General features: G+C 45.4%; 1 protein-coding gene and 1 long non-coding RNA gene across 8 annotated transcripts in view; one reads left to right on the top strand and one right to left on the bottom strand.

Annotated features, from left to right (window-relative positions):
* Window positions 1-1,348: 1,348 nt before the first annotated feature.
* Window positions 1,349-22,359, bottom strand: part of Rad51b (RAD51 paralog B) — a 515,139-nt gene continuing 494,128 nt past the window's right edge. For all 7 annotated transcript variants that reach the window (XR_015004408.2, XM_087911700.1, XM_085697440.2 and 4 more), the window contains 2 exons: window positions 12,045-12,123; window positions 1,349-1,797 (listed from right to left, as the gene is read on the bottom strand). Coding sequence is in view for 6 of the 7 variants with exons in the window: in XM_085697446.2 (XP_085553572.2) it covers window positions 1,770-1,797; window positions 12,045-12,123 (107 nt within the window). In the remaining variant the exon portion in view is untranslated. The remainder of the gene's footprint in view (window positions 1,798-12,044; window positions 12,124-22,359) is intronic.
* On the top strand, window positions 7,206-15,046 carry LOC148120500 (uncharacterized). The gene is made up of 2 exons (XR_015739223.1): window positions 7,206-7,420; window positions 14,772-15,046. It is a non-coding gene; the product is annotated as an uncharacterized LOC148120500 (long non-coding RNA).

Genomic DNA, 22,359 nt, shown 5'->3' on the forward strand with positions numbered 1-22,359 from the left:
ATGAAACGCCCCTCACCGGGAGGAAGCACATGGCTTCAGACTGGAGGAGCGGCCCTGGCAGCTTCTTCCAGACCTACACAAATCCTCCGGTTCCATCACGCCTGGCATGCCAGCCCAGCAAGATGTCCTTGTGCTTTGCAGCAAAGGGCTTCACTATTATCTATCACGTGACTTCATTCCGTTTTGCAGTATAGTTATTAGAATGAGTTTCCTCATGATTCGTTTACTGAGGGGAGCAAATGTTCTATCGTTTTATATTGTTATGTACTCAATAATTCCTAAGCTGGTAGCAGAGTCAGTCTCTCATCACTGTCACCTCACATTTTGCATAGCACTCTCTTGGGTACCAATAGGAGGCAAGGAAAGAGACATGATGCTTATTCTACCTCCTATGACTTTGAAAATCTCTGAAAGGGGAGCAGGCAGTGGACCCACAGTCTGAGGCCAGCAATAACTTTGATGGTAGGTTGTCAGAGACTGGAAAGATTGTTGTTAAAAATAATTTTATAGTTGAGTATGGTGGCATATGTTTTTAATCTCAGTAATCTGGAGGTAGAGGTCAAAGTCAGCCTGGTCTATATAGTGAGTCCCAGGCCAGCCAGGGCAACACAGTGAGATCCTGTCTCAATAAAAATAAAATAGCTTCACATTTATTCCTTTTCCTTCCTCTTCCTCTCTCTCTCTCTTGTTCTTTTTGTGTGTGCAATGTGTATGTGTAGAGGCCAGAGGACAACTTAGGGGAGCTGGGTATTTCCTTCTGACGTGTGGGTTCTGGGTTCAAACTCAGGCCATCAGACTCAGCGGCAAATATCTTTATCCACTGAGCCACTTTGCCAGCCCTGGGAAGAGTCAACACTTGAATTTGAAGGTGTTTAAGCCCCCAAACGTTTGCACTGAACCAGCTCAATCTGAGACTTTGCCTAGGAGCCTCAGGGCAGTGGGAACGGGTGGGCTGGGCATCCAAGGGAAAGAACTGAATTATCCCATGGGTCACCAGTTGATTTATTTGCTAATTGAGTGGTCCAGCTCTGGGCTTCAACTCTAAAGAAATCACTTCATCCTTTATTAAATTCTGCAAGAATCTCACTCTTTGTTCTGCAAGGCTACACACAATATACCAGTGGAACGTGAATTTATACTTACAATAGTTACGCCACTAATGACCTTCCAAACAACACTAATACCATGCATGCTTTGCTTCGGAGCTGGATCCGAGCCTGTCAGTGAGTTCTGAGGCCACCGACCTCCCTCTGACACAAGAGCAGACCCCCACCTCCACGCCCGCCTCCGGTGTCCCCCATGGTTCCATGCTTTCAGTTGTGAATCAGTTACTCTTTGGAGACCCCAATTCTTTTGCACCTATTCTTTTTATTTGCTGGACAATACTTTATTCGGAAATGTTCCCTTCTGTAATTACAAATCTTGTTAGTCCTCCTCCTCCTCTCCCCAGGGGGATTGTGGGGTTTAATTAATTAATGTGGTTAAACCACTTTGAGGTGCATGGGTGAAAAGTGTTATGTAAGTGCAAATTATTATTATGGCTGCTGATACCCCACCGTGTACAGCCCCTAGCCCCCCACATCTAGAGACCGGACAAAGCCTTCTTCATCTTCACCTTCCCTTCCGGGTCTGAAATCACAGTTGCCATCTCAATGGCAATCAACCAATTACTCCTCATTATGTTGGCTTCCGTTTCCTTTTTGCAGGCAGCACCCGTCTTGGTCTTGTTTCATTTCACAAATCACACCCCCATCAGCTCTAGACAAAGGTCACAGTATCCCTATGGCCTCTCTTGGCCTAAAAGGAAAGGGAGAGAGAGAGAGAAAGAAAAGGAAAGTTAAAAAGAAAATTTCATGAAATGTACTAGCTTCCCATTAGTAATCTAAATAAAGCATTTCCTGCAGCAACATCCCCCTCCCCCAGGGCCAACCCTGGCATGTCCCAGAGACACCCAGAGACAGCCCAGCCAGGGTTAAGGTCCAGCAACTCTGGCTTAACTCCCAAGAGTCACATACAAAAGGGGAAGTCTATCTGTACTGGGTGGGAAAGGACCATGCAAAGACACAGGAGCCCCTCTTTGGGTTTCTGTTACCCCCAAGTTTTCTCTGAGAAAGCCAGCTGCCATCTGTAGCCTCAGGAAACCCTCACAAAGGCCCAGATGTTTTATGCTACACCTAGCACACCACAACCCTTAACAAATGCCCAGGACTTCCACCATGATGATAGCCTTTGAAAACAGCCCTGTGGGGGAGACTTGGCCTCTCATAGGGACGCTGCTGACCAAAACGCTCCTTACAAGGTTGTGCCTCAGGCCTTTTGTTAGAGTGGACGCGGGCAAGCCTCGGGGGGTCATGTCTTCATCTGCCTTCATTTATCCTCTCTATTGAAGGGCTCCTTCAGGACATTGGTCAGTCTCTGTGGGAAATGATTTGAAGAGCAACAAAAGAATTTGGGCCCTTTGGGGGGCCTTCAGAATTCAGTAAACATCTGGATGTGGAAGGCCAGGTTCTCAAGCAGTCTCGCTGGGGAGATGTCAAAAGAGAGAAAGAGCTATGTGTGCAATGCGAGCGCTTAAGTTTTGTGGTGACATTTGTTGTCCAGAGGCATAGAAGCCCCAGTAGGTAGATGGAAGATTTTTCAAAAGCGCCTCTATTTGTCAGGCTTGGTGAACGCAGCTCACCCTTTGTTGGGTCTCACGGCATATGTGAGGAAAGGCAAGGTTCGCACGGCCAGGGAGCAGCGTCCGTGTGATGGACGGTCTGATTCGGCATGGCGTATGAGAAAAAACTAAGTAAGGTGGCATAAGTCTTCCTGTAGTTTCTCAGCACTCCTGTCACCCTTAAGGTCTGTAAAGTATATGTTACCAGTCAAGGTAACTTACTAGATGCTCAAGAGGAACACATTTTAATTGACCAAAGCCAAAGAGCAATCAAACAGAAAACACAAAGAAAACAAAATAAAAACAAAACAGAGAGAAAGAAAAAAGAAAGAAAGAAAAAAAGAGGAGGAAGATGCGAAGTGATTTGCATTTCATCACATGGGTGAGATTCACGACCTGAACTCTTGACTCCCAGCGTTCCCTTTATTGTTGAGTCGATCCATTTAGAACACATTAGTCAGCACGATTCAACGTTTGTCACTAACCAGCGTGGTGACAGAACTAATCAGCATTCCCCAGGGCCCCCAAATCTATCCTCAAACAGCAAAAGAAATGGGCCTCTGTCAAGAGACAATGGGATGCGGGTTTTGTCAGTATTAACTAGCGGAATCCGGTGCGAGTCCCCAGGTTCTCAGGCGCCTTGCCCAGTCATCCTGAGCTGGAGTGAATCTATCTCTATCCCTCTGGAACAGGTGTCAGTTTGTTCTTGATTAAACTTATCTAACTATATCTAAAAGGGACCCCTCCCCCCCTCATGTCCTCTGAATACAGAACACCCATCTTGGTAAACAATAGATGTTCAACTAGTATGTTCTGAACTGAACTAACCATCATGAAGCTTAAATCATGTTCTAGAAAGAACACCAAGTCCTTTTGGAAGCAATTTTTCCTTCCTTTTTTTGGAAGCAAAAAAAGAAGATCGGCCACCTGAACTGATTTAACATCTTTTGGGCAGTCTAACAAATGCAAATTGTTAACTTTGCCAATGGCTTCCAGGTCATTTAGGAGGAGAAGCCTAATGATAATCCAGGTCTTAGAATAAATGTTTTTCTTCTCTAGCCTTATTTCATCTGGCATTTTGTTCAGTGTTTCAGAAAAACAAAAGCGTAGATAAGAAAACATAAATTTTGGGGGGAAAATGTGTTCAATCTGTGACTTCAGATCCAAGTCCATACCCCACATCTAGTAGAACACATACTGAAGCTCCTACTTAAAAGAGGTTCTGTTCTGGACTGGGATGGAGTTGGGACAGGATTTTTGATCTGATCCTCAGTAGAGTAACTGACGGCTTCTGTGTGTCTTTTTCTTCGGCTACAGTCTCCGGAACCAAAGAGAAAGAGACCAAGAATTTTTAATACATTCAAAATTTATGCCATATTTCAAGGCTGTAACAGCCCTGGGGTCTGTACTATTGCATCTGTAATCTCTGTAACTGAGCTCTGAAGGGTTGTGTCCTTGAAATACCTTTCTGTACTGGCAGTAGAGCCCCCTCATTACTGAGTAGTACATGACCACTCAGATGAATAACATTTTCTTGTTGCGTATTTCACCGACAGCTTGCCAACATCATACAGGCAGAAATAAAGCGTGCGGCTTCTGAGTAATTACTCTTAAAGTAAATTAAGAGTAATTAATTCCCCTTAAAGGAAGGGGAATGCACTCCCTCTCACCATTATTCTCCATCAAACCCAAATCCTGCCTGGATGGAGGATATGATGCTGAGCCATTCTGGGCTAAGGCAACAATGGTGATATCTGAGGTGTGATGGAGAAGTCAATAGGCTGGGTCCCTGGACAAACAGGCCAGCTCTGAGCCCATCCTTCCCTTCATCCCTCCCACCCCCACCCCTGCAGTGTTGTGTGGGAAAACAGGAATTCTTAGCACTGTACGGCACTGTTTACCTAGGAGTTTTACCCACCAAAGAAACAACCCAACTACCCTCAGGGAATTTCTCAAGGCATCATTATATCAGTATGACGGATGCAACCTTTAGCATAGAATATCAAGACTATCAAGATTTAAGATTCGGGACTGGCCTGCAGTATGCCAAGAGAGGCCCAGCAATTCTGAGGACTAAGTGACTGCAGGCCTTGCCCTGGCAAGGGAGAGGGGTCCAAAGGCATGAGTTCCTTAAACCTCAGACCCAGGCTGTGTGCTTTGAAAGGGTTCCAGACCCACTCTGAGGGCAATGAACACGATCGTTTCCTTCCCTGAAGATGAAGTGGTGGGTGAGACTACATGTTTCTTATAGGAAATGTGTGTACAGCTAACTTTAGGGGCAAGGAGTGACTGTCATCAGTAACCATACTAAGTCGATGCCGGAAACGCACACTGGCTGTGTGGATCTCGCTAGAGGACACAAAAGCTCACAGTCTAAAGGCAGAGTTGACAGAGGCACAGGACGAGTCTGGGAAAATCAGCAGGACCTCCACAGTTCTGTACAGTTGCACAGAAACCGGTTCACTACCTTCAGAGGGCGTGTAAACTGGGAAACCTCTTCAGAGAGGAAGCAGAGGTGAAACAGCGCGTGGGGCCTCTGGAAGCCATCACACTTCTCGTGCATTCCCAGAGAAGCCTCATACCTGCCTACCAAGAGATCTGGAAAGAGAGTCTTTGTGCTAAATAATAAAAATTTCAAAATAAATGGTGTGTGTGTGTGTGGGGGGGGTGACTGAGGAAACAGTTCAGCGATTAAAAGTGTTCACTGCTTTTGCCAAGGACCCAGGTTCTGTTCCTAGCATCCATCTGGTCACTCACAGCCAGATGAAACTCCAGTTCCAAGGGATCTGCTACTCTTCTGGCCACCTCGGGCACCAGGCATGCATTCAGTACACAGATACATATGTACATAAAATGAAAATAAATAAGCCTTCACAAAAAAGTCCGTAAGGAGGAGAGTTGGGATGCTTCAGCGGATGGTTCCCCGAAGTGAAAGAACGTGAGTTATGTGCGTAGATTTATCACAGACAAGACAGATAACAGAAGGAAAGTTGTGAAATGTATATGATCAAGCACTTTCGAAATTTCTAGAATATACCCTGGAAGAAATTATTCCATGTGGATTCACATCTAGACAGAAAAGCGTTTGAGAATGGCTGGGGAGGAGGCGTGACACTGTGGAGGGACAGCTTTGACCCTGTAAACAGTGGTGGCATGCTGGAGGGGTTGCTCTGGGACTTGCTTTAGAGACATGAGCTTTGTCAAGTTCTAGTCCCATAACTGAAAAGAAAAAAATTGAAGCCAATGGGAATTTTAAAGCCTAATTCTAGATACTACATATGTAAAGTTCATGTTTTATGACTTCTGTATTAAGAATGTTCTCAGGCTGAGGTCAGTAACAGAGCGCTTGCCTGCAGTGTGCAGGGCGCTGGGTTCTGCACTGACAAAGAGAAAGCTCCTTGAAGCTATGGTCAGAGGAAAACAACGGCACAAGCGGAAGGAAGGTGGGTGGTGAAAGGCAGCATGGAAGGAGATGCAGAATAAATGTCCAAAGAGAAGAACACAGAGCAGAAGGGACTCTGCCACCAAGAGGCCTGGGGGAGCCTTTGGAGGCTGCACCAGCATGGATGGGGGTGGGCAGGGACATGGTGACAGGCTCTGCTGAACCCCAGGGCTCTTGGCCCAGTGTCCCACATGAATGCTGGGCTGTGCCAGGTATGTGGGATGGATTTACCATGCAGACACTTTTATACCGGGATGGAAATAGATTGAGAATTTTCTGGGTCACTTTGAGTCCAGGAGACAGACAGAGAGAGAGAGAGAGAGAGAGAGAGAGAGAGATTGGACTATAGATTCCAAATGAAGGGAACAAGTCCACATGGCAGTATGGGGGGGGGGAATTCTTCAATATTATCTCTCAAATGGCTTAGGACTAAGAAGATGGGGTTGGAGGATGTAACCCAAGTTTGTGACAAACACACAACGCAGATTAATGTTTTTCCCCAGGAGCTCCCAAAGGTGCTCAAACAAGGCGCTTTTGATGTTAAAAACAGAACCACACAGCTGTCCAGCTCTCCAAAGAAACAGCTTCTTTATTTTCTAGTTCATCCGAGCCTGGGGAGTGAATGGCTGAAGCTAGTTTGGGGTCTAGCACCTTCTCTGAACCTGTGTTGGGCTAGCTCAGTCTCCTCTCAGGCTCCCCAGCCTACCTCAGCTCCCTCAAACCTAAACTAGTACAGGACAGCCCAGAGCCCAGAGCCAACATCTCATGCTAGAGCCTGGTGTTGTGGAAACAATGGAGGGCACACATGTGTCTGTCTTCCTGGGCAATGAAGCTGTCTTCTGTCCTGCTTCAAACAACCCAGTTTGCTGTTTTCCAAACCACTTCCTGGATTCCTGAGCAAAGGAGAATGCAAGGCAAAGCAGAAACCGCGGGCCTTGCCATCCATCCTCTCCACTTTCTGGGCCAACTTCCTCCTTGGAAACTCCTTCACCCAGTCATAGGCCCCAAGAAAACAGGACTGGTTCCAGGAGGGCCAGATGGCTTCTCCTGCCCCGCACCCCCGCCCCCAGCATCAGCGATGCTCCGGACCGCTTCCCACCCTGCTCTCTTCTTGGTGGCACATTTGGAGCTCACGGAGAACGACAGGCCTGAGCAGAGAGACCTGGGATGGGTTGGAGTTCCCTGCAAATTCTCCCTTGCCAAGTGCTCTGGGTGGGGGCCACCCCATTAAACCCACCCCCAAAGTCAGCTGCTTTTCCCTGGCCCTCAGTCCTGGCACCTCTCTGCCTCACTCGGCCCTTTGCGAGCTTTTCCACTTGGTGAGTACCAAGGCTTCACGGTGGGGAAAGGAAAATTAGATTTACAGTTCGCTCCCCTGCCCAGCGTTCTCATTCCAGTTGTTCAAAGGGCTGAACTCTCCCCCTCACTCCACCTGGCCTCCTGCTAGAGGCCAGGCCACTTGGAAGCCGGCGGCCACGCGGTTTGCTCCCTCTCCTTTGGGGCCTAAGTATTTCCAGGGTCTAGGGCTCAGGCGCAGAGGCAGAATCCCAGACAAATGTTGGGCAGACAAAGAAGATGCAAACAGGACGGCATTACCATGTTAATGGCTTCAGTCCAGCAGCCTCCTGAAGATGCCTGGAAGGGTGTGTTTCTTTCTTTTACTTTTTCTTTTCTTTTCTTTCTTTCTTTCTTTCTTTTTTTTTTTTTTAAGGAGAATAGTTCCGCTTTCTATTTTACTACAACAATAGCGTGGACTGGCTCCTTCAAGTGTTTCAAAAGCAGCTTGAGAAATCTCTACCCAGCCCCTTGGTCTTTCCAGCCTGCCCTCTCATTGTCCCTCCCATCCCGGCAGACAAAGGGGAGGGACCAGTGTCAGGCCCCCGGTTGCCGCCTGCTCTCAGCATCCTAATCCTTGAGAACCAGCGAGGGGAAGGGCCTGTGGAGCTGATCAATCCCATTCTGCCCTCACCTTTCATTCTCTCCCTCTGCTGTGCACTCAGAGAGCTTCAGGTATTAGGAATCTTGGGGTTTGTGGAGGATAAAAGGCACCGAGGGACCATTCCCACGGTCACTGACAGCCCCACCCCCAGAGCGCCGGCCTGAGCTAAGGGCACTTTCCCACCGCTCCAGCCCCGCTTGCTCTCTCCCAGAGACTGACATCAAGCTACCACGACACCTGCTTCTCTTAGTGGTAGCCCAGGACCTGCCCCAGCCTCCTAGCTAATCTCCTTTGGGGGTGTCCTGCAGGCGTGAGCTGCAGGTCCTACCCGGAGCTCCAAGCTCACTTTGGCTTAGAGCGGCCCCTCCCATCAGGAAAGCTTTGTGGCCTAACTGTTGGTATCTCTCCAGGTCCCTGACCCAGGAACAAGGCCCCTCTGCTTCAAACCTGGGGGTCGGGCAGGTCTTTCCGCAGGCTCATCTGCTAAGAATGGGGGGAAGGGAAGGGAAGCTTGTGTATTTCAGCCTGTGGTGGTCTCAAGGGAACGACTATACAGGAAAGAGGAGAGAGGTAAGGGGTTAGTATGCGGCCTCCAAGGAGAAGTAGGGAAGTGGAAGGCTGGAGCATCCTAGAGATTGCCATGGGCTACTGTGATTTACATACACAAACTGACCGTGTACATATATGCACACCCTATGACTAAATATCATGGAAGGATGCAATGCATATGATATGACTTGATAAGTTCCAATTCCCCTTCCTCCGCTCTCCCCACCTCCCGTTCTTCTTCCGTGTAGCTCATACACCATCAGTTTCCTTACAGCCAGCTAACAGGTTCCTGTGCAGTTCTTAAAGCTAGGGCTCCAGAGACTTTTCTCAAACTCACGGCAGAGGTGGAACTGAAAAAACAAGCGTCCTTTCCAATAAAAGAGGCTCCTGATTTTCTGGGGAGAACAGCTCTTGTCGCCCCCGCTCCCCCCCCCCCACTCCCCAGAAGAATCAGGAGCACATGCAGGAAAGCAGGGCCTTGTGAGGTTGTGTTCAGAGGCATTGCTGACAAGAGAAGCAGGGTTCCCTAGATAGGGAAGTGCTTTTCGGGGAGCAGCACCAAGACAACAGCATAGAAATCAGCATGTGGGGGTGATGCCCCTCCCCTGGGTATGTTTTTATTGGTTGGGGACCTTGCATCGTGACATTTTCTTAAATTTTTCTCTTTCCTGGACACATGGCTTGAGGTTTGTCCCTGTCAGTAACACACTTTCTTTGCTGGTCTCCAGCTCTCTCTGTAGTTATTCTTTGCTTTATTATTATTATTGACTATTATTGTGTGTGCATGCACACGCCCATGCACATACATGACAGCATGCATGTGGAGGTCAGAGGACAACTTTTGAGACATGGTCTCTTCTTCTACCTTGGTTTTTCCTTCTTTCTTTTTAGATTCGGTTCTATGTGTAAAAATGCTTTGCCTGCAAACACAAGCATGTATGTGCACCACATGTGTGCCTGGTGTCCACAGAGGCCAGATGAGATCCAGGGATCCCCTGGAGCTGCCGGAGAATGCCGGGAATCACACCGGCCCCTTTCATCTTTGAACCGCCCAGTCATCTTTCCAGCTTCTCTCCACCTAGTTTTTGAGATACAGGTCTCTCTTGTTATTTCTGCCATGCTATGTACTCCAGGCTAGACCAGCTTCAGAGTGATTCTCCTGCCTCTACCTCTCATCTCTTCATAGGACTGCTGTGATTGCAAACGGGCGCCACTGCCTGTGGTTTCCTTGTTGTTTAAGCGTGGGTTCACTCAGGTTGGTGGTCCTGAGACAGCCTTACGGAGGGTTTTTGACTTCCTCCCACCAAGTGTCTATCCAGTCTCTACTCTTCTCTAATAATCCCCTCTTCTCTGTCTGGATCGCGATCTTAGGCGTGAACATGGTGGAGGCAGACCAGGAAATCTTGTCCCTGCAAATGCTCCCGGTGTTATCCACTTTAGACAAACTAAGAAATGCTTTGCAGCAAGGCTTTCAGTGTGAGTCTTCTGGGCAGAACAGATTCTTTTCTTCTTAAGTTTGGCTTACAATTTGCCCTAGACTTTCTGAAATCTTCATCTTAACTTTCTCTTTACTAGAGCACTAATCTTCTCAGACAGTCTCTAAAGATGCAGCGTTCGCTCGAAACTCACCCTGCGCCCTGGACAAACACAAACCCGGCTTTCTGATCGCTTACTAGTTATACACCCTTAGAGAGTATGTAACAAAGGGGCCTGCTGTTTGCTTTGCTTAATCTGCTCTTAAAATCTCTGCTTCTTTGTCAGAAAACAATATTTGCAATTGTAAAAAAAAATATTTACCAAGGAACTTGGATAGCATAAGTCAAAGGCTAAGAGCCAAAGGTCAGTGGTTCTTACCCCAAATTTCTGTGGACCTGAGAGTCTCCCGCTGGGGAGCTCAGCTGCACCGAACAAACACACTGCTTCAGAGTCCATTAAGGAGCAGATATTTTTGAGGGGGTGGAAAGGGAGGGCTGCAGCCTGTTCCTCATGCAGAAGCAGGAACTCCCCATCCTTCCCCTGCTGGGTCTCCGCAATGAAGTGATCTCCTTGGGGACCCTGAAGCAGCCGGTTTATAAACCTGGGGAAAAACCCTAGTTCATAAAACCCTGCAGGGCAGACATTCCCCCATGCAAACAATAGGAAAGGCTCTCTGGTTCAGGGCAGATGTTCACCTATGCGTCCCTGTGGGTGGGGTCTCTGGCCTGACAGTGGGGGACAAATGTGCATCCTGAGCACTTCTTAACCCATAAAGCAGCGTTTAACACTTGGCTCGAGAGGCTGAATTGTCTAAGTCCTAAATTTACCCTTGTATGTTAACTATTTTCTGGAAGGACCTGACAATGTCAAGAGTCTCTCCTAACCAGGGCACCCAGCACGTAGGATCGAACCTCCACTCAAGTGGCCTAGTAGAGTTCTGCTTTAAGCCAGAACCCAGAACCCAAGTCGAAAACCAGAATGTCCTAAAGTACAGACTAGAAGAAATGTTTTTGGGACTTCAGCACAGGGAAGTGGGGTTCCAGGAATCCCACACACAGCCCTGCAGGTTGTGGGTTGATCTTTGCCAGGCTGGCACTGACAACTTTGTACGCAGCTCACACCATAGGATCCGCAAAGGACATGCGGGGACAAGTTCTCCCAAACAATCAGAAGCGTTCTTGACATTCTCCAGAGACAAACACCTGCTTTAAAGGAAATGGCCATTTACAAGACCATTATGGGGCTGAGGAGACAACTCAACAGGTCAAGCGCTGGCTGCAAAAGTGTGAAAGCCAGAGTTTAGAACCCCAGACCCCATGTGAAAAGTTGGTGGTTGTGGTAGCCCACTGACAGTCCCAACACAGGAGGCAGAGAAAGAAGACTTCCTAACTCAAGCTGGCTGGCTCTACTAGCCAGGAGGGAGAATTCCATGTTCAGCAAGGGCCCTGGTCTCAAACATAAGGCAATAATTGAGGAAGATACCTGCCAACTTCAGGTTTCAATATGCACAGGCACCTGACCATATACATGAAAACACACACATACATACATAAGCAATCTATATCTAATATCTATAAAGAATCTATGGCTGTATTTAATATTGGTCTATGGGATCTCTTAATGAATTAAGCCCTCATATTTTTGTTATTGTTGTCCCATTTAGAGGATTTTATATTTGATTTTCCTTTTGTTTTGTTCATTAGAATGAAAAAGAATAAGTGAGCATTCTACCAGTAAACAACAGCCCTTCCATTCTGTTATAAATCCTGTAGTTCTTCCTTCCTCCTGTCAAATTCTTGTTACAACTTGCCAAATCCCTTGATCTTATCAGGGTTTAAAAAAAATTGCCAGCTGATTCACCTTGGCCTTTGAATTGTCCTGAACTAGCATATAAAAGGACCCAAGCAGTGCTTGACACTGGTTATGGGCAGCACTGAGAAGAACATGCTTACAGAAATCATTTAGTCGATGGCTCTTACCTTGGAGAACCAGGCCTTCTCCCTTGATGGTGTAGACGAAGGAGGTGAAGGAAGCCAGAGGGGACTTGGCAATAAGAATCTGCACAGAGAGCACATTGTCCAGAGTTAGCAGAAAGTTTAGCATGAGCCGCTGCTGGCTCCCTTTCTCCTTTGATAGCCCACGATTACAAGGCATTGGATTTATTATTACAAATAGTTTAGAGAGCTGGGCATGACGGTACTGACATTTTAGCCCTAGCTCTCAGGAGGCAGAGACAAGTAGGATCTTTATGAGTTCAAGGCCACCCTAGTCTACATAGTAAGTTCTGGGACAGCCAGGGCTATGAGGAGAGACTTTTGTCTTAAAAAAGTAACAACCACACACAAAAAAAGTTGTTTTAGGACCAAATGTTCAAATGAGTCTTAATCATGTCAACATGGTCAACTAGGAAAGACATTTATCTCAACACTATGCTAATAAACCAGCAGTTCTCAACCTGTGGGTTGTAACCCCTTTGGGAGTTGAATGGCTATTAAGGGGTCACCTAAGATCATTGGAAAAAACAGCTATTTACATTATGATTCATAACAGTAGCAAAATTATAGTGATGAAGCAGCAATCAAATAATTTTATGGTTTGGGGTTCACACAATATGAGGAACTGTATTAAAGGATCGCACATTAGGAAGGCTGAGAACCATATTAAAGGGTTGTAACACTAGGAAGGTTGAGAACCAGGGCACTAAATACTATATTCTTAAACAAATTCTTCCAGAAATAATATGTTTGTTTGTTTGTTTGTTTTTGGAGATAGTTCCTCTGTGTAACAGCCCTAGCTGTCCTGGAACTAGCTCTATAGATCAAGCTGACCTCGAACTCACAGAGATCTGCCTTTCTCTTCCTTCCCAGTGCTGGGATTAAAGGCGTGTGTTACCACTGCTCAGTTGAAAAAGATTATTTTATGTGACATGGTTAAATAGTTACCTCTCTGCGCAATGATAAACCTACCCGATCTTCTAATTTTATCCATAGCTTAGCTATTAAAAAAATAAAGCTACCTTAAAATAGTTACTATCATATCATGACAAATATTCAAAATAACTTGCTAAGGCAAAGGAATGGTAAGCTGTTTATTAGCCCTGGCCCCGATTCCTCTTGGAGTGCGTGATTCTACCCTTTATCCTGTGACTGTATTTTCTCTAACTGAAAGCCTCATCATGCATTCTTGTGGATTTTGACTGTGGGTTTGGCTACATGGTTTGTTTTGGCTTATGCCAGTTCCCAGCCTAGGCCTCAAGTATTTCCATCTGTTCTCTTATACTCCTGCCATAGCCAGAGGAAAACAGGTTCAAACTAGTTAGCTATCTCAGGAGAGTCAGAGATGTCTAGGACAGAGCTAGCCACCCAGGCCCAGCTGCAGGGGACCCACATGCATGAGAATTAATATTGCTGCATGCCTCTGAATGTTTGGAAGTGCTGATGTGAAGCATTATTGCATACGAGTTGACCTGCACTCCAGCAAAAGAGAAATGCCAACTGAGTTTGGAACAATGACATTCTCTCTTGTAAAGAAGGTGATTATTTGGTAAAAATGATTTGTAAGAATTATTTTTGCAGAATATGCATGTATACATATATACACACATATATGTATGTATCTGGGATGATATATATACATACATACACACACACACACACACACATATATATCAAGTGCTGCATGCATACATACACATACACACATAGTGCTTATCATTGGGTATGTGAACTAGTTATCTGAAACACAAAATAATCAAAATAATCAACATGTATTTATTTGGAATAAAATAAAAATTTCAGAAAGGCAAGATGGCTCACTGGATAAAGGCAGTTGTTGTCATGCCTGTGATGGTCTGAGTCTGACCCTCAAGACCCAGATGATGAAAGGAAAGGAAACAAAAGAATCAACTCGTACAAGAATTACAAAGAATTAAATCTTCCTCTGACCTTGCACGCATGCCCTGGCATGTACATGTACATACACGCACACATACATACACACACACTCCTAAATATAAAAAATAAAGTTTCATTTAAAAAGTCTAGAAAAATAATTGGTGGATTATTTTATTACAATATTTCTGCTCAACAGAGATGATATTTGTCCTGTTTTATAAGTAAAAATAACTTCACTAAAATTGTGGCATTTGCTGGGCAGTGGTGGTGCAGGCCTTTAATCCCAGCACTTGGGAAGCAGAGGTACGCGGATCTCTGCGAGTTTGAGGTCAGCCTGGTCTATAAGAACTAGTTCTAGGATGGGCAGGGCTGTTACACAGAGAAACCCTTTCTCAAACAACAACAACAACAAAATCGTGACATTTTGTCACAGAATCATTTTGGTTGTGAAGGAAGCAAAGAAAAGGAATAAATGATTCCAAACCATAAAAAAGCAAGCTTACACATATATCTCAATCTATGTCAATGCAACATATACTGACAGTCTATAATATAAAAAGGGCATAAGTTTTGGTGACAGGGTTTGAATCTCATCCTTCAGTTAGTTGCCTGGGCAGAACCTATGGGATCTCTTTTTAGTAATTCCCATTTTCCTTCCTAGAAAATAACTTCCAAGTTCCTACATTTCTTTGCCTTTTCTGCAACTAAATGTGGCCAAGTGCACATTGACTGACAGAATGGGAGTGGAAATGTCCGATAAAACTTTGGATTATGTTTTCATAAGAAATTGAATGACCTTCCCTTTTCCCTAAGGGCAGGGACACTCTCCAACCACAGAAGCACTAGTGATGCTGAAGCCATGTGTGATAAGAAAACAAAAGATCTGAGAGAACATCAGCACCTTCCACATAGACCACCAGGCCTCTTCGGACAGAACTACGGGTCTCAGTCTCTGTATTCCAGATGTGTTTGTTACTTACACTATAGTCTGAACCACCAGTCCTGTGACTCTGGCCAGCCTGAATGCTTTGAGTCTTAGTCTTTTTTTTTTTAAATATCTTAAATAAAGCTAAAAATACCTGTCTGAATAGGTTACAGCAAGGATTAAATTAGGAAAAATGCTTGTCATTGTGTCCAACACATAGTAAGTACGGAATGAGTAAGAGGAACTCAGCCCATCACATGTGCTTCCCAAATGCCTATCACCATGGAGAAACAATATACTCCGCCTTTACTAGAAGAGAGTCGCTAACTGAACCGTGATCATTCTTATAGCTGCTCTAAAGCCATTTGACACACTAGCTCATCGTCCTTAGACCCAACAAAGTCAAAAACATCTCATCTGAAAGTTAAGGTGGTTCATTTCTTGACTGGGATGGTTTGGGGATAGTTCATGTGAAGTTTAAGGATGCTCCTTCAGTGGGGAGTGGTATGGTATAAGAACGGAGAGAGCAGCCCCTTGCAGGCCCCGTAGACTCATGGATTCTCAGTTGGTAGATTCAAAAGGGGCCTGAGATGCCTAGATGTGCATATATATATATATATATATATATATAATCCTATGAATATATAGAATATATAGACTCCTATGAATCACGCAGGTGGCCTGCCTGAAGAGTCTAACCTGGAAGAGCATGTGGTGAGAGGTCAGGAGCGAGGCAAGAGCCAGGCAGGAGGCTCCTGGGGGAAGATCTGGGATGAGAATGAAATGGACCTATACTAAAATTAAAGAAAATAAGCAAAACCCCAAACTAGGATCTTTATGGTCTATCTGCAGCAACTAGATGCAAAGTCAAAAGGATCTGATCAAACAGCAAGAAATAGTATCATATTTTGAATGTTATGCAATCATTTTTTATGGACTATAGAAGTTGAAAAATAGAAGAAAAATATTCTAATATTTGATGAAGCATTGCCTTTGAATCTAAGCTGTCTGACTCTTGGTGCCATGTCTGTCACCTTAGGGTCAAGGTCCTGAGTCTGAGCTGAGGGGACAGTGTATCTAGAATGACTTCCTCACTTCAGTCACAGGGTCTGGACAAGCCACTGGTTAAAACGCTGCCGTGGAGCAGAATTTCAGATGAGACATCACAAAGATAACCTGGGTGCAGTTGGGAGGAGGCAGTGAGATAACACAAGTCAGATGGAGCCCGCTTCCTTTTGGGCAGGGGGAGAAGCGGAACTTCCAGACCGAAGGACGAAAGGGCTATCTCCAACTGTAGCAAAAACTGTGATCAACTCTCTTGATACTCCACCAGACAGAGCGAGGATGAGTTAGGCTGAAGGCTGAGAGCATGAAGTGGGTTTGTTAGTGATCACACGATCCTTAGCAGCCTCTAGCAGGTGGCACTGAACCGAGGAGCCTGGGCCCTGCCCGGTTCAACATTTTTACTGAGAGAGATGAGGAGGTTGCTGCAGCATCCAACCACACTCTTGAACAAACACGGAGCCCAGCGGGAGAGAAAGTGACAAAAACTGCTGTCTCAGCACACCTTTCATCCTGCAGGAGGCGACAGGCAGTGAGATGAGTGACCGTGGGGTACAGTGCGAGGCGACGTGCATGCTACAGAGAGGAAAACAGCAGAGCGCACAGGAGAGGAGCTGGGATCAGCAGAAGTGCACTAAAGTGGGCTGAGGATCATGTAACTAAACACATTGATGGGAAGCTGAATGGATGGGAGGTGACAAAAGACACACAGAGAGAGGCGTTTGTACAGCAGACCAGACAACTACGGTATCTAGATGAATCTCAATTTGGCTAAAATGCTGAGACAAATCCCATGTATCTTTTAGTTAAATGTGAAAGACATATTAAGAGGTAACCAGAAAATCCCACAGGTCTTGTAGGATAAAATTCCATTGAAGTAACTATCAGGTCTTCTTTTTGGGAAGAGAACGCCGGTTACCGGTTACAGAGTAGGAGAGATGAGAGCCGGCATTCAGAAACGGGACTAGGAGTGTTAGTCAAATGAACCAGCTGTGAGATGTGACTCAGAAACCTAGTCTGGTCACAGGTTGTAAGCATTGGCAACGGGAGGTTGTGTCAGCAAACCACACTTAATGAATGCCGTGTGTGTGGAGAGGGGCCCAGATCCCAAAGGCAAACGGACCACTGGGAGGGCAGCCTAAAGGGGAACAAACACAGGTGGCTACATGTCCAGAGCAGTTTGTAACCGCAAACACCGAGACGCAATGGCGAAGGTTGGAGGCTGAGGGGAAGGCCCACATTACTTCTGAGTTCTCATATGTGAGGGGAAATATAAAATCACTTCTTAGCCCCATAGATGTCAGGGAAGATAGTGATGCATGCTGTGTGTCTTTGTAAATATGCATATTCCTCTCCAAAAAATGACCCAGTATCCCATACCTTTGCTCCATTTGGCCTTTCAAACCATAGCTAGCTCCTATGTGTGTGCATCTATGTGATAGAGACTTTGGATGTCTCCCATTATTGCTCTCGACCGTATTTTTTGAGACAGTGTCTCTAACTGAACCTGGGGCTCACTATTTAGGCTCGACTTGCTGATCATCAGGGCCCCAGCATCCTCCCATCTCTGAAGCCTGCTTCTGAGAACTAGGGTTACAGGTACATATTGCCATGCCTGGCTGTCTACCCCTGGAGAACTCTGAACTCAGGCAGTCATATTTCCAAAGCAAGCACATTAGCCACTGGGCCATTTCCTCCGCAGAGACTGTCCTCTGAAGCACAAGCAGCTTTACAGTTCAGTCAGGCTGTTCTGTTTCAGAGGTCCAGCCCTCTCCCACGTTTGGAGTGTTCCTAGTGTACGCATGTGGGCTGCCATCAAGTGTTGTACTGTCTTCTCCAACATGCCTGCCTGCAAGGAGGCCTGGAAACTAATACAGCCTGAACCCTTTGTGGAAAAAAAATGTGATCACATGCATGCAGGCCAGCAAGCAGCATGGGAAGTGGGCTCTGCATTTGAGGCTCCAAAGTCGATACTTGCAACGCCAAATGGCAACCCACAATTTGGCACATACTTCTCTGGGGGCGAAGTATCAGTTGAGATAAAATACATACTAGAAATAAAGGCATGCCCTCCCTACAGTAAGGGTATTATATGATTCAAGACAGGAGAAAGGTGGCAGGTAGGGGATTGGACAGGGGAGCTGTGCAGTGGCCTCAGTTTTTCATGGCTTCCACACTGGCACTCTTCCTTCTGCCTTCGTCTTTGAATGTCCAAACTTTTCATCCCTTACTGTTCTTTAAAAAGAATAAATGAAACGGCATTTTATTCCATGTGTACTGGAGTTTTGCCTACATGTGTGTCTGTGTACCATGGTGTGTGTGGTGCCTATAGAGTCCAGAAGAGGGCGCTGGAGTCCCTGGAACTGGAGTTGTGAGCTTCTGTGTGGGTAATGGGAACTAAACCTGGTTCCTCTGGAAGAACAGCTGAACCAGTGCTCACTGCTGTTGTGTACTGTGATTTGAGGCACCAAATCTACAGTATTTGATGGCAGCTACTGTCACAACCAGCTGCTTCTGGCTCCCACACCTTCTAGTCTGCTCTAGATACAATACAAGCTCTCAGAAGCACAAGACCGAATGGACAAAGTGGTGACCTACCAGAGCTCCACTGACTTGTATTTGTCTTCAAAACGTACCTGTAGTTTCTCCCCCAGTTAGGGGACTTAGAAAATGCCATAGAAAAGAGCAGGCTACCTCATCAAGTCCTGCCAAGAGACTCAGCTTGGGCAGGACCCAAAGTCAAGTCATGGGTTCCAGCTTACTATAACATCATATGTTTTTCCTGGCCTGACCAGACTTCTACGAGGCTCAAAAGTGGAAACGGAGCCATAGAACAGAGAGTGTTGGGCGCAGGAGGCCTAATCCAGGATGATGACACCTTCCAGGAATAATGCCTGTGTCCTCTGCTGGGAGACAGGTTTGCCTTCACCTGGAGCAGGCCAGTCTGGCCTTCCTCCACGGTTGGTCAGGGCAGACAATGGGGAGCAGGACCTTGGAGTGCTGGGGTGCAGGATATTCTGGAGAGATCTGGTCCTGGCGGGCTCAATCAGTTCCAGCCTCAGGAAACAGTGAGTCTTGTCTTTGTGGCCTAGGAAAGTAAGTTTGAATAGGCAGCCATGCACGGAGGCAGGCTGCCACCAGCTCCTCCACTTTCTCTTCCCCAACTCCCATGCCAGGAAGGCTTCTTTTAACCCTGGTGATGAACACTTCCTCTTTTCTCTTTTCTTCCTCTTCCCACCCACACCCCAGAGCTCACAATGGTGGAGGGTGAAGGCCGGAGTGAAAGGGGTGGGCTGAGTTAGAATGTACACAAAACATTTTCCTCCGGCAGGCGCAGGTGGTTGGTTAGGCTGGCTCTCGGCTCTCAGTTTTCTGGTGACAAAGTCGTGTGTTCAGCTGAGGAAACAGTGGCAGAAAGCAACTGAGAGCCAGCTCAGCAGTAACACCTTGTACCCACCCACGTTTTCCTGCCCTACTAGCTTTTTCATTTTCTCAGTCTTTCCGTTGATCAGCAAGATGATGTGCTTGTTGATGACTTGAGCCGTGATGTGCTTGTTGGACGTGTCTGAGCCTTTCATTTGCATGCATGGTCCTACTAAGGAGTTGGGAGAGACCCACGGACTCATCTGTCTTTCAACGTGGACCCTATTATCTCATTTCATCTGGAGTCGGGGCTAGTAGAACCCATTGCTAACTTAGACAAACCTTTCTTCCAACTCTGCCAAGTAACTGTGACAGTAATTCTGCATGCCAGGACTTTTCACCCTTGTTGAAGACTTAGAAAAGTTTTCCTCAAATGCTTGGAAGCCCAGGAAGGGAGTTGCTTAGCCTTGCATCAAATAATCCAAGAGGTTTTGGTAATCCCAAGTCTTGACCCTTCCCCAGGTTGAGCTGAGTCCTCCAAGCTAATGGACAGGATGGTCGGAAATGCTCCAGACAGGAAAGTCTGGGCCTGCACGGAGGCTGGAAGATGAGGGGGTTTGAAGCATACCCAGAGATCCTCATAGGAATTCCCTGCCATTGTGTTGGAGGAACTACAGGAAAGGCGGTGGGGGTGGTTGCTGTGTATATCTGGATCTTACTCTGATTAGAATCTGCTTCATCATTAGGAAAATCACTCTCCATGAACATGGAAACCTCAGTGCCAACATCGCAGCCATGAGAGGCGAGCAAGGAATGAGTTTAATGTACCGAAGTTGTCTTTTCAGAGCAGAGGTGCCCAGGCTGCAGGAATAACGCCGCGCTGGAAACGGCAGGGTGCACTGTATCTCAGCAAGTGCGAATGCATTAGTTTATTTCTGGTTGGCCAGCTTCTCTTCTTATAGGCCTTTGGTAACAGAAGGCAGGTCCAAACCCCTATGAAATGTGACTTTAGCTTCTAGGAAGACCCCGCTAGCAGGTCTGCACCTGAGGCAATGAGGCCATCATCTGCCATAGGATGCTATTGTGTCCTTTGATAGCACCTCTCTAGTGGCCGTTTCCAAAGGGTTGTTTTTTTTTTTTTTCTAATATAGTGGATTCAAGAAGCATTATCTAGAAGAGAACATGTTCCCTAAGGAAAACAGTTTCCTCAGTCAGTGGGATGCTCACTTAGTGAATTAAAGGAGGGGACCAGAGTGTGATTTTTCAACTCACACTTTTTCCTCAATATTTCATTATTACAAATTCCAAGCACACAAGAAAATTGAGAACTTTTATAATGAATAACTATACACCCATCATCTTGTTTCGTAACTAACACTTACTATCTTCACTTCGGTTCCTCCACTGTCGCCTGAACTCATCTGCGTTTGGTATATTTCGAAGTGAAGTGGAAACATTAGCTCCTTTTTGCCCAGACCCTATCACATGCATATAAGGAATTATAAGATGAAGATTTGTCCACACACCTTATCAACTGCATTGGTTTTTTAAAGTGTACATTATGTGACTTGAAAGTATTAATGATATTTCCCAAATATACTATAATTAGAGAGAATGCAGTGACTCTACACATGTGGTATTATATACAAGCTCAATCAGTAAAGCTGTGGATCATTGATCTTTCAATAATAACATGTTTTGTTGAGATATACTTTGCATGCAATAAAGTTATTCTTAATATAGGCATTTAAACTATAGATTTCCCTTTGAATACCATTTCAACTATATCATATAAACTTTGGTATATTATATATTGTTTCCATTTTCCTAATTTTCTAATTTCCATTGTGACTTATTCTTTGGTCTGTTGTTTATTTCAGAGTATGTTTCCATGTATTTTAAACTATACAAACATTTCAGAATTTTCTTGGTGCCTACTACCTGTTACTGGTTACTAACTTCACTCCACTGTAACTGGAGAAATTTTATGATTTCAGTTCTTTGAAATGAGGCTCACTTTACACCCCATCCACAGTGTATGCCAGCAAGTGTTCCATTCATACTTCAGAGGAAAATGTCTGGGTTGCTGCCTCAGGAAGTGAGCTATAGACACCTGCTGAGCATTTTGCTAAGTTCACAGAATTTTTCAAACCTTCTGTTCCTTTGCTGAAATTCTGCTTAACTGATCACTCCATAATTAAAAATGAGATATATAAGTTTCCTAATATTTCTGCTGAATTATCAATAGATTTCTCCCTTCGAGTTTGTTTCTGCTTCACATATTATTTTGGGGGCTTAGTTTTTAGATGCATGTATATTAATAATAGCTAAGTATTCCTCATAGAGAGAACATTTCATTAATTTTTTTCATACAATATATTTTGATTCTGTTTTCCTCTTCCCTCAGCTCCTCTCAGCTTCTTGCTCCCCATCTCCCTACACATTGAATTTTATGTTCTCTCTCTTTCAAAAAACAAAACAAAACAAAACAAAATCACAAAATACCAAACCCCAAACCCATGAATTTTGTGTTGGCCAATTACCCTTGGCCATGGGGCTTGTCCTGGAATTAGTTGATACACCATCCACTGAAGAAAACGGATTTTCCCTTTGTCCCCAGGAATCAGCTGCAAATAACTTCTTGGTTAGGGGTGAAACCTGTATCTACTTCCCCTTTAAACCAGGTGTGGTGGTTCATGCCATTAATAAAAAGAAGCTTCATGAATTTTTTTTTTTTCTGAGATCAGGTTTCGCTATAGCTTTGGAGCCTGTCCTGGAACTAGCTCTTGCAGACCAGGCTGGCCTCAAACTCACAGAGATCCATCTGCCTCTGCCTCACAAGTGCTGGGATTAAAGGCATGTGCCACCACCGCCAGGCTAAAGGCTCATGAATTTGAGACTAGCCTGCCCTGTATAGTGAGACCCTGTCTCAAACAGTAACAATAACAATGTGTCCATTTCAGTTTCCGGTAGCAGTTTTTTTTGTCTATCTGTTTTGTTTTGTTTTGTCTTGTCTTAAAGTTTATTTTCTGTGATAGACACATGTTTTCT

The sequence above is a fragment of the Myodes glareolus genome, chromosome 11, assembly GCF_982192425.1.
Source record: "Myodes glareolus chromosome 11, mMyoGla1.1, whole genome shotgun sequence".
NCBI classification, from domain to species: domain Eukaryota; kingdom Metazoa; phylum Chordata; class Mammalia; order Rodentia; family Cricetidae; genus Myodes; species Myodes glareolus.